Source organism: the organism of the source record quoted next, unplaced genomic scaffold (assembly GCF_019419815.1).
Source record: "Pyrus x bretschneideri cultivar Hongxiangsu unplaced genomic scaffold, Pyrus_bretschneideri_v1 Contig21, whole genome shotgun sequence".
NCBI classification, from domain to species: domain Eukaryota; kingdom Viridiplantae; phylum Streptophyta; class Magnoliopsida; order Rosales; family Rosaceae; genus Pyrus; species Pyrus x bretschneideri.
Window position 1 is genome coordinate 4149191 of NW_025999513.1, and position 11499 is coordinate 4160689.

General features: G+C 35.4%; 1 protein-coding gene across 1 annotated transcript; it reads right to left on the reverse strand.

Moving 5' to 3' along the window:
- Positions 1 to 2611: 2611 nt before the first annotated feature.
- On the reverse strand, positions 2612 to 7153 carry LOC125477277 (UPF0613 protein PB24D3.06c-like). The gene is made up of 9 exons (XM_048584229.1): positions 6935 to 7153; positions 5583 to 5659; positions 5256 to 5361; positions 4767 to 4859; positions 4591 to 4656; positions 4028 to 4173; positions 3698 to 3806; positions 3231 to 3295; positions 2612 to 2984 (listed from the first exon to the last, which is right to left on the reverse strand). The coding sequence occupies exons 1-9, from the start codon at positions 7151 to 7153 to the stop codon at positions 2837 to 2839; spliced, it is 1029 nt and encodes a 342-aa protein (XP_048440186.1). The 3' UTR covers positions 2612 to 2836.
- Positions 7154 to 11499: the final 4346 nt, after the last annotated feature.

The window sequence follows — 11499 nt, forward strand, 5'->3', positions numbered from 1 at the left end:
GATCACTTCTATTAATTCGAATGCAACCTTTCCTTTGTGCAGTTCAAACCCTAAACCTTAAACTGCTTCTATTAATTCGAATGCAGCCTCTTCTCTCTGCAGTTCAAACCCTAAACCCAAAATGATTGACGGTAGGCAAACTTAATCCAAGCCATGCATGACTTTAACGACGTGGACGTTGATCTCTATCATTTTTTTTAATCTTTTTATTGCAGTTTGGTGAAATAACTTGAAAATCTGGGACGAGCATCTATCGTTAAGTTTCATAAATAGTGTTGTACCGTTAAATTTCATAAAAAGTTTAGTACTGTTAAGTTTCATAAACATTGTAGTAAGTTTCATAAAAAGTGTAGTGCCATTAAGTTTTATAAACAATGTAGTAAATTTCATAAACAGTTTGTGCGAGGGCGTGCAGGTTCGTGCGTCAGTTTTTTTCTTTTTATTTTTTAAAATATTAAAATGATATCTTTTTCATTAAAATTTAAGTTTTTTTTTTGTTTGTCATTTTTATTAAAATTTAAGAGTTTTTATTTTTTTTTATTAAAATCTAAGTTTTTTTCAATAAATAAAGTTATAGCATGATTTTTTATTAAGATAAACTTAATCCAAGCCTTTTTCATGAAAGTTTCCAAAACTTTTTATTTGTTTATGAGTTAATTGTCTTTGATTAAGCTGTTGGTTGGTGTTTGGCCGTTTTTTCAGTTGGCTTTTGTTGTATTTTTGTATCGTTTAGTTTTTGTTTGGGTTGAATCTGTTCCCTTTAGTTTGGGGTCTTTTCTTTTCCTCGTGACCTTGTAATTATAATTAATCTATTCGAAAAGGGGTTTAGTTTGCCAAATTTTCTTGAATTGTGTAAGCAGGTTGGTAAGAATGGGATGCCAAATAATGAAATGAAAAGCCCCATAAAACAGATTCAATTTTTTTTTTTTTAAATTTTAATATCGGTCTTTTATAGGACTACATACTTTGTAATCTGTCTATTTAAACAATGTTTTATCAATGTTTCTCTACTTTTGAGAAACAATGTTTTATCAATGTTTCTCTACTTGGTCTAACAATTGGCAATTTTTCTTTTATTCTTTTCTGCCGCGGTTGCCTTTCGCGTTTGTGTTGTTTGCAATTTTTCTTAAGCACTTACAATCATTCAACATTAGTAAATATTTGATGTTTGGATTTAATTCAATGGTCCTCGGTCACCCACCGTTGAATCCTTTCATGCGTACATTTGGGATAACAGTTGGCAATTGTGTTAAATGGCAGCACTGGTGAAGTGATGGTGCGCCAGCAAATGAAGGAGCAAGCCATGTGGCAAGTTCTAGGACTTTCTTCCGTTCTCTTTTTATCATCTTTTATTCTCTTCTTTCACATTCTTTATTTTTTCTTACTCTTTTTATAAAAAATTAATATAAGTTATTGATGTGGCTTAATCGTAACAATTGAAATAGAAAGCGAGGGAAGGAGAAGGATAAAAAAAGGGTAAAAAATCCTAGTAAACCTAAATGTCAAAGAAGATGATGTGAGTGGGGTGGGGTGGTGGTGGGCAGCGGTGGTGGAGCAAAAGGGCATAAGGGCAAAAGGACAAAAAGCCAAAATGTTTGAGGTGTGTTGAGCTTTGATAGAATGGCTTTTCTTTTTTTGTTTCTTCGAATGGTGTTATCCACACTTTTCTTTTTACATTCATTTTAATATCTGATTATCAGACTGAATAAATTAAAAATGATCCAATGACAAAAATTAACTCAGCATGTATGATAAATAAAAAAAAGACATGTAAATAACACTTCTTTCTCCAGAAGAGAAGATAGCTGAATCAGTGTGAAAGTGTATGCTTTTAATTTTTTTAAAATTCAATTTAGGGCATTCCAAGAATCCATGATCTTTTTCAATCCAAAATCGTTTAGAAGTGGTGAAATTTGACCTTTCTTCAAACAAAATTTGTGAGCACACAAATGGGCGGGTGCCAACCCCACCAGCTATCTACCAACCACCCGATTCCACCTTATCACTCGTTTTGTCCATTGTTCTTCGCGAACAACTTACACAGCACAAAATCGTTACGTAAAATAAGGATAATAGACAAAAGTTATACATATCTTTATTTTATTGGCGAGGTATACTTATGCCATGTAACATGATATCTAGTCTTTGTTAATAGATGTTAATATCATTATCAATGGCGCGTCGATATCATCCTAAATAATATGTCAATAACAAAACATGTTCACCCTACTTGTTAGGGAGATGTTATTCCACTCTACTTGTTAGGGAGATGTACCAAGTTACGATTCACGTAGATGAAGAGTTCAATACTTCGTTAGGATTGACCTACAGTGTGACTTAACCTAAATCTTAACCTCAAATATCATCGTCAAGACTCAAAAACACATATTAACAAGAAAGGTTGCTGGCAGAAATCACCAAACTCCCACAGCTAAAAGACATGTTATAAACGGTAGACACTAGACTCACACTGCTTCAACAGCCACAACAGCAGCAGTGTCCTATGACTCCGACTCGTAAATGACGATATTCTTTCATAGGAAGAAACGATCAAATGTGTGTAAACAAGAAGCCAGCCCTAATTTGATTCCAGACTGCTAAAGCCAGACAATAGTGCAAAAAAATGTGATTTTCTATGTTTTCTTGCTTGACAAGTTCACAGAAAACGGTAATGTTCTCTCTATCAATGCAATTTCAACAATGTGAGTGAAACAAGATCGAAAAGAAGAAGAAGAAACTGGAAAAGCTCAGAAAATTGAAGACAAGAAATCAACGAGAATAGAATAAACGAAAGAACTTAGAAATGAAAATAGGAAAACAGAGCAGCGCACTACAACTAATGCCATGGATCATCCCAGCCTTTCGGTCCATCTCTTTTAACAAAATCGATGATGGCATGGACAGCTTCATCAACTCTGTTGGACAGGGAGTGATTCCCGTATTCGATTTCAACTTTCTCAGCACCACCCAAAGCTTTGCACAATCTGCATGAGATCCACAAATAGCAGTACAATTATTTAATCGGATCAGAGATTAATCCCTTGCGCACGGACAGAGACAGATACAGTGTGCACATGCACACGGAAACACCACAGGAGAAGTCTGTTTTAAACGCATTATTAACCAGCAAGAGTATTAATTTGTTTGTACTACTTTCGTGAGGTTCTTAACAACACAAAATGTCATATAAAAAATGTACGTAAAATAAGCAAAAGTTTCTATTTCTTAACCTTTGAACCAGTGCTTTCTTGTCAACATAGTCTGGCACATATTCATCAGCCATGGAAAATATAACCTACAAAAGAAATATGAGTAATTTAATTTGTATTCCATACACTAAACCAGAAAGTAGCATCGTTCTTATATAAAAGGTAAACAAAACTTATGCTTGTCACTAGAGATAAGAACCAAGAGGCTGATAATGCATTTGCCATTTTTATGTTGGAATCCTGAAGCAATGCAATTCTACCTTTGTCTTCTTATATTTCTTATCCTTTTTCCTATCGTCCCTCTTAAAAATCTATGATTAAGTACTTTCCTAACAAAAATATATAATTATATTATTCTGAAATTCCTTTAATTGTGTTCTTATCTAAAGTTGTTAACATCTTGCCTAAAGGTTTACTTCAAATCAAATTAAGTTACTTTAGAAACACTCTTCCTTGCAGATAAGAAAATAAAATAAGGGATACTCTACCTCGCACGGTGTGTTAGTCATGTGCCCGAGTCTCAACCTCAGCTGGTCATCAGTAAGGTCAGAACTAAACATGTCATCATCCCCGTTGTATGCACAAAGGGAGTGATACCTGCAAGGCATTTGTTTCTTTAGACGAAGACAAATAGCACTAATGAAAGGCAACATGGTATTTGATGGCTGAGCAGCAAGACGATCTTAATGTCATGGTGCAACCCATTGCAAGCCTCTATGTATTTTGAAGCCTATTCTTTCTAATAAAGCTCATTTCAAAACTGGTAATACTTTCATATCTTATTACTACGGATGACAATAATATGGGTGTATACCCACCGATAGGCAGTTATTGGGGCTCCTGGATCAGCTGCACTTGGCATTAATTCTGAACCACGTCCTTCACTAATCATGGTTGAAGCCAAGTCAATCATAGCAGCTGTTTCAGGAAGAGTTGCTCTGTATTCCCGATCACTGACTGGGGCCTGACATTTAATTGGCATTATGACCACAGATTCAAGTATAGGTTCATAACTTCATACATACAAGTATAGAAGATATTGCCGCAAGAAAGATTAAGGACTTTACATCAATCATCGATTCATCAGACATCAAATAAAAGATGGCTCAACACGATGTTGACATAATATGAATTAGAAAACATATTTCTTTGATGAAAACTACGATCTTGTGAAAACAAATCTCTCAACATATTTCCAACTACAATCTATAACTGATAATTTGGTGACAAGTAACAAGGGAGCCAGCTTAACACCCAAATGGCAAGATGATATCTTTAACAGTCTGAACGAGGTGCTTCACATCTAGCATTTTGAACTTATTCGCATTCAAATTTTCATTTCAATATGACCAAAAGAACCAAATTAAGGAAAGCATAGTACCTGCAAAATGGCAGCACGAACCGCTCGGGAGCATGCAGCATTTGTGCGCATATAATGTACAATATCCTAGAGTCGGAAAAAAAATATGGAATTCTAATTATATGCCTCAAAAAGTGATAACGATGAGTGCTCTCGTTAACTTCAGAAGCTCAAGTCTAAATGCAATCAACACAAACCTGACAGCCAGTACTATGGCCAAGCAGTACCACACCCTCAGAATCTTCTTTGTTTATAAAGTGACTGATCAGCTGATCAAGTTCAATTGCATCCTTCAATACATAAGGCGACAATATCTTATAAGTAAAAGCAGTAATATTTGTAACTTCAACACCCAAACCCCAAAAATAGAGAGAAATATATATATACATATATATATGTACGAATATTTAGAAAAAAAGTTGAACAACCAAAGTTCACTTTTCCAGGCCAACTTAGCCCACTTAAAAACAGAAAGCCTAAACATGTAATAACATAAACAGGCTAAACTTGATGAAAAGGTCCAGGCCAGTCACCATGGATCCTTAAAACCATAACGATAGAATACACTTAAAACTGTCTTGCAACTTGCAAGGGTATGTTTTACCCTAATGTACCTAAAAACATAGGAAACAGGCATGAATCAAGAACCTGTATAAAAAAGTAAGGGATTGGTTGACTTAAGTTACTTGTTTCAAGCTGGAAGTGCCATATCCACTGTATGAAGATGACAAAAGAGGTTGAACAAGTGACCATTTCTCCTTGTCCAAAGCAATTGCAAGAGGTTCCAAGTATCTGTAAATCACATAAAAGAAAGATATGAAAGGAATGACACATTATTAAAATTTTCTTTAAGCACCTCGCAACATTGTGCAGTGAACTTCTGTTTATTGAATGAAGAAAACTGCTCTGAGTGAAAATCATATATAGGCTGAAATCTAGTCACACAAACAAGATTTGGTGATGTAAGACAAAATATCACTTCAAATGAAAAGTTAACAAGCAATGTTACATACTCTGTTGCCAGAAAACCATCAGTCAGTCCACCAATAAAAATGACTTGCTGTCTATAATCACCTGTTTTAAATGCAACCTGCATCAAGGAAATTAATGTATAAGCATAATAAAAAATAGACTCCTAAGGCAAGCACAATAACAGTGACTAAGCTATACTTGACACCAATAACAAACAGCAAGAACTTTATAATTTATATTCAATGAAAATAGAGGATTTATCAGAACAGAATGACATATAATACATGCATTGGTAAAGAAAGGAAAAAAAATCCATAGTGTGATCTGGTTGAACTAGCCTATACTAAGATAGTAACTTTTTCTGTTTGAACGCTGAGCTTTACCCCAAAATCCAAAGTACTTAATTAGTTAATTCTATGAGCAATTTAAAGTTTAAACAGAACTCCAGTTTACAAGTTTAATCTTGCAAAATGTTACCAAGCTAAACCAATATGCATGAAACTTGTGCTCTTGATGCAGCTCACTGAACCTTCCAACATTTTTTATGGAGAGCAATGTGTTCGATTGAACTAAAAGGATATAGGTACAATCGATAGAGAAGACACAACTGAATCTTCAAACCACAGAACCAGGTAATTTCCCCTCTTAGTTTCTGTAGATAAATAGCATCCAAACAAATGATTTTGAAAATCCTATCATTTTTTAAATGCTGTTCTCTCTCAGTAGCTGCCAGTGAACTACTTCACATCTATTTTTCGCAAGTTACCAAAATCCATCCTGACTTTCTAAGTTCCCACCCAAGCTCCAGCATTTCACCTCAAATCCCAATCTCAGTAATTGGCATAAACTTTATGCACCAAATTCAAATCTTCCCAACAACGCAATAACATAATTCAGATTAGCTAACAGTTAACAATTGCATCTTCCGACAGCAAAATGGCACCATATTACCCCACTCTTTCAAACTACCAATCTCAGTAATTGGAAACTGCTCAACAAAAACTTTACCCACCAAATTCAAATCTTCCCAACACCCCATTAACATAATTTCAGACAATCTAACAGCTAAAAATTGCAGTTTTCGACAGCAAAATGGCACCAATTAACCCCATTCCTTCGAAATACCAATCTCAATAATTGACAACTGCTCAAAAAATATTTTATCCACCAAATTTCAATCTTCCCAACAGCCCATTAACATAATTCAGACCACCAAAAAGTTAAAATTTACATTTTTCGACATCGAAATGGCACCAATTACCCCAATTATTTCAAATTATCAACTTCCAAACAGAGATCGAGCTCTCACAACTCAATCGCCACTCAAAATTCAAACACAATGCAGAAAAATCCAGAAACAAGAAGCATTAATTGGCATAAGAAATTGACAGACCTCAATAGGTTTGGGGCCGTACTTGAAGAGCACACCCCGGAACTGATTCTTCCGCACAACGGGACCGGAATGGTCGCCGGAACCGCCCGAAACGGAGTCTGCTCCCATCTTGACAGACCCGGCCCGGTCGGACCGGCCCCGGACTACGCCGGAGAACCAAGAACCGGAGGAAGACGACGAAGAAGAAGACGAAGACGACGCAGACAGCGAGCGATTCATGTCAGAATCAGGTCCTCCGATTAAATAACATTTTTATTTTTAATTAATTTCGTATTTGAATGCAAATTTCAGGTGAAGATTTGACAAGAGAGACTGAGAGAGAGTGAATAGTCTGCAAATCTGCATCAGAGATGGTCACGGTTGGCGGCCTCTCCGTCCCTGCCAACTACTCTCACGGATGACGTGGCAAGTTATAGACACACACGCGCTTCTAGAGTGCGAGCGCGTGTATTGTGAAATATGGGCCTTTTCCCCCCTCTTTTGAAAAAAAAAAATGTATATGGGCTTAAGAAGATAAACAAGAAGGCCCAAGTGGTATGGGTTATTTGTGTTCTTTGTACTTTGTTTTTGAAAATTGTGACATTTCATTCAAGAGGATTGCTCTCCTGCGCATTATTTCATATTAAAATATGGTTAAAATTTAATTAAATCTTATCTAATTAATTCAACTGTGAAAAAGCCACTTAATACTACGGTATAGTGATATTCCTCTTCATTTATATGTGAGAGGTCTTAGGTTCGATTATCGTCAAAGGCGAATTTGAACCACATTATTGCTAGTTCATTGTGAGATTTAGCCTACCTCTCACCCTTAGTGTAGATAATATTGTTTGTTTAAAAATATTCAACCAGGAAAAAAATGTGCCAGAAAATATTATCTTTTCAATTTAATATGGAATATTACAAGATGTAGTGGCCCAAAATAAAAAAATTCTAGCAACATAAGCAAGACCTAAATAGAACAGCTCAATACAAGATAAAATTGAAAACGCTAAAATGTGAGACTAGGGCACACCCAATAAAATATGTTCCATTTTAAAAGCTCACGTTTTCATATTAATGCTTTATGATGCGAAATTGGTCTTGAAAACTATTTTGAGATTTAAAAAGGATGATGCTATCTACACACTTATTTTACTTATTACATACTTCTCTTAATTTTTTACCGTTGGATCAAATGAATTTGAAGAAAATCAATGGACAATAATCCATGCATATCTTACGAGGAAAGCTTGTTATGAGCCACTAAAATGGAATGAGATAAGAATCCAACCTCTCTACTTAATCGTAACATGTTTTCCTTTTGTCGAAGACTTCTTCTGAATGGCATAATTGTCCTTCTTTTTTCTTCTCATTTTAGGAAGACTGACCCTCCCTTCTCCTCTTTCATTGTCGATCCTTGTTTCACTATTGATTATTTCAATTAAACTTCAAGTCCTAGAAAGAAATAAACTTGAAGACTAATGGTTATGAAATAGTCCAACTGTAAGCATAGTGAAGTGAAGAAAACCAACATCCGAGTGACAGATAAATCTATGGCAAAAATGAATGACACTTGTCAAGAGATTACATAGTCTGTTATAAGGTAGTTAGGCAGTTAGTTCTTAGCTTAGAGAGAAAGCTTTGTAACGAGATTTAACAGTTTTTGTAAACAGTGAAAATTACATACTGAAAAAAATACAATCATCTTTCTTTCTCTCTTTCTCAGCCTGATTCTCTCTCTAATTCTCTCTTCTTTCTTCTGCTTTCTGTATCTTTTCTTCAAGATTTATGTAGTTCTAACATAGTATCATTGCCATAGGTGAATCCAAAGCTTTCGCATACTATCTGATACATATATTTCTTTCTCTCAACCCTCTTATTTGTTGATTATGTGTGTTTTCTGGGTTCATCAAAATCCCAGTTCTTAAGATACTTGACTCCTAAATAGTTGTCCACCAACTGTTCGATAAAAGTTCGAAGTAAAGAAATTTCTTGATGTTACAACAATGGTTACCGCCGCTCAATTTGCAAATTGTGCAATCGCCCATTACAAGTCTCATCTCTACTGTGTCATCTTCTATTACAGTCAAATTGGATGACTCAAACTATCTTGTATGGAGTTTTCAGATCAATCTTCTGCTAGACAGTCATGGAATTCTTAGTTTTGTTGATGGATCCAGGCAATATCCTCCACGGTTCTTGATAAGGCGAATCTTGAAGGAGTTGAAACAGATGTCTATCAGGTTTGGAAAATGCACGTTCGTGCTCTTATACAGTTTCTCATAGCTACATTGTCATCTACTGTGATTTCTTGTGTTCTTGGAAGTACTAGTTCTCATGCAATGTGGACAAATCTCAAAGAACGGTTTTATATGGTTACAAAGGCTACAATTTTTCAAATGAAGACAGAGCTTCAGAACATACAAAAAGGGTATGATTCAATATCTATCTATCTACAAAAAATCAAAGATGTCAGAGACCATCTTGCTGCAGCCAGTGTTCTATTTGACAATGATGATATAATCATCCTTGCTCTAAAAGGGTTGTCTACTGATTATAATACATTTTGCTGTGTTATTACAGGAAGAGAAACTGGGATTTCCTTGAAAGAATTTCGATCATAGCTTCTTGCTGAAGAAGCTATAATTGGACAGTCTTGTAAGTCTTCCTCTTTTAGAACTGCAATGGTTGCAAGCACTCAGTTTGAAAAAGGAAAAGCTCTTAGTCTTGATCACAGTTCATCTTAGTCTCAGGGATTTGACATAGGGTCTTCGAGCCAAGGCTACAGTCTCAATGAAGGATCTACTTTTAATGGATATAACTCTGGACAATGGTCATTTTCTCAATATGGCTCTGGAATTTTAAGGGCAATTCATTTTCTTCTAGGGGATACAAAGGGACAAACTATAAAGGACAAGGAAGAGGTAAGTTTTAGTATAACAATGGTCCCATATTTGTCAATTATGGCAATTCATTTTCTTCTGGGGGATACAAAGGGACAAACTATAGAGGACAAGGAAGAGGTAGGTTTTAGTATAACAATGGTCCCATATTTCACTCTTCAGCATACAATTCTAGTCTTAGAATTCTTGGAGCTCCAAAAGTTTTTCAACACACCTGCCCTGATCATCCAAATGAGATTCCTACTTGTCAAATCTGCAACAAAAAAGGTCATGTGGTTGCAGATTGTTTTCAAAGGGATAATATACCAACTGCTGGACATGAAACAGCTATTCAATGTCAAATATATTGGAAGTTTGGGCACTTTGTTACTCATTGCTATCATAAAAACAACTTTGCATACCAAAGAAGACCACCCTTAGTCAATCTCACCGCGATGCAAGTAGGTCACAATCCTTCTACACCACTTGAACAGTTTTGGGTTGTGGATACTGGTGCCACATCTCATATGACTTTAGAGCTTGCAAATCTTGATTTGGCTACTCAATATCAAGGCATAAATACAATAACCACTGCGAGTGGTGCAGGTTTGACAATTTCTAGTATTGGTACATCTACACTGCAAGCTCCTAGTCATACCTTTACATTGAAAAATGTGTTGCATGTTCCTAAACTATCACAACACTTATTATCCATATATCAACTCTGCAAGGATAACAAATGTAGATTCATATGTGATGATATTTCCTTTTGGGTTCAAGACAAAATCACAAGGAAAATTCTACTCGAGGGACTGTGTAAAGCTAGCTATTACCCCATTCCGTTTAAATCTCCACAGAAGACACTACCTGCATCATCAACATTACATGCATGCTATCTAGCCAAACCTGTTACTACAAGCTTATGACATCAACGATTAGGGCATCCCTTAAATACAGTCACTTCTGCAATGTTGCAACACATCAAAGCTTCTGCATTCACAAATACTTGTCAAACCATTTGTACTCCTTGTTTGAAAGGAAAATTTACAAAATTGGCCTTTTCTTTTCCTGAAATAAGTTTGTAACCCCATTAGAGGTGATTCATAGTGATGTATGGGGACCTGCCCCTGTGTTGTCTTTTGAAGGGTATAGGTACTATGCTAGTTTTATTGATGAATGTACTTGATACACATGGATTTTTCCAATGAGAAATAAAGCAGAAGTATTTTAAATATTTGTTAAGTTTCATGCATTCTTAAGTACCCAATTTTCTACCCATATTAAAACCTTCCAAAGTGATGGTGGTGGTGAATATACAAGTCATCAATTTCAACACTTTCTAGCATCCGAAGACATTTTGCATCAAAAATCTTGCCCATACACTCCAAAGCAAAATGGATTGGCAGAAAGGAAACACATGCACATTCTAGAAACTGCCATCGCATTATTGCAAACAGCTACACTTCCATCCAAGTTCTGGTTTTTTACTTGTTCAACATCCATTTATTTGATAAACAAAATGCCTTGTATTTCTTTAAAAATGCAATCCCCTTACAAGTTCTTAATTGGTAAACCTCCAACTCTTACACATCTCAAAGTATTTGGATGTGCCTGTTATCCTTTATTAAAACCTTATAACAACTCAAAACTACAACTCAAAACAACAACTTGTACATTTTTGGGATATGTAGACAACTATAA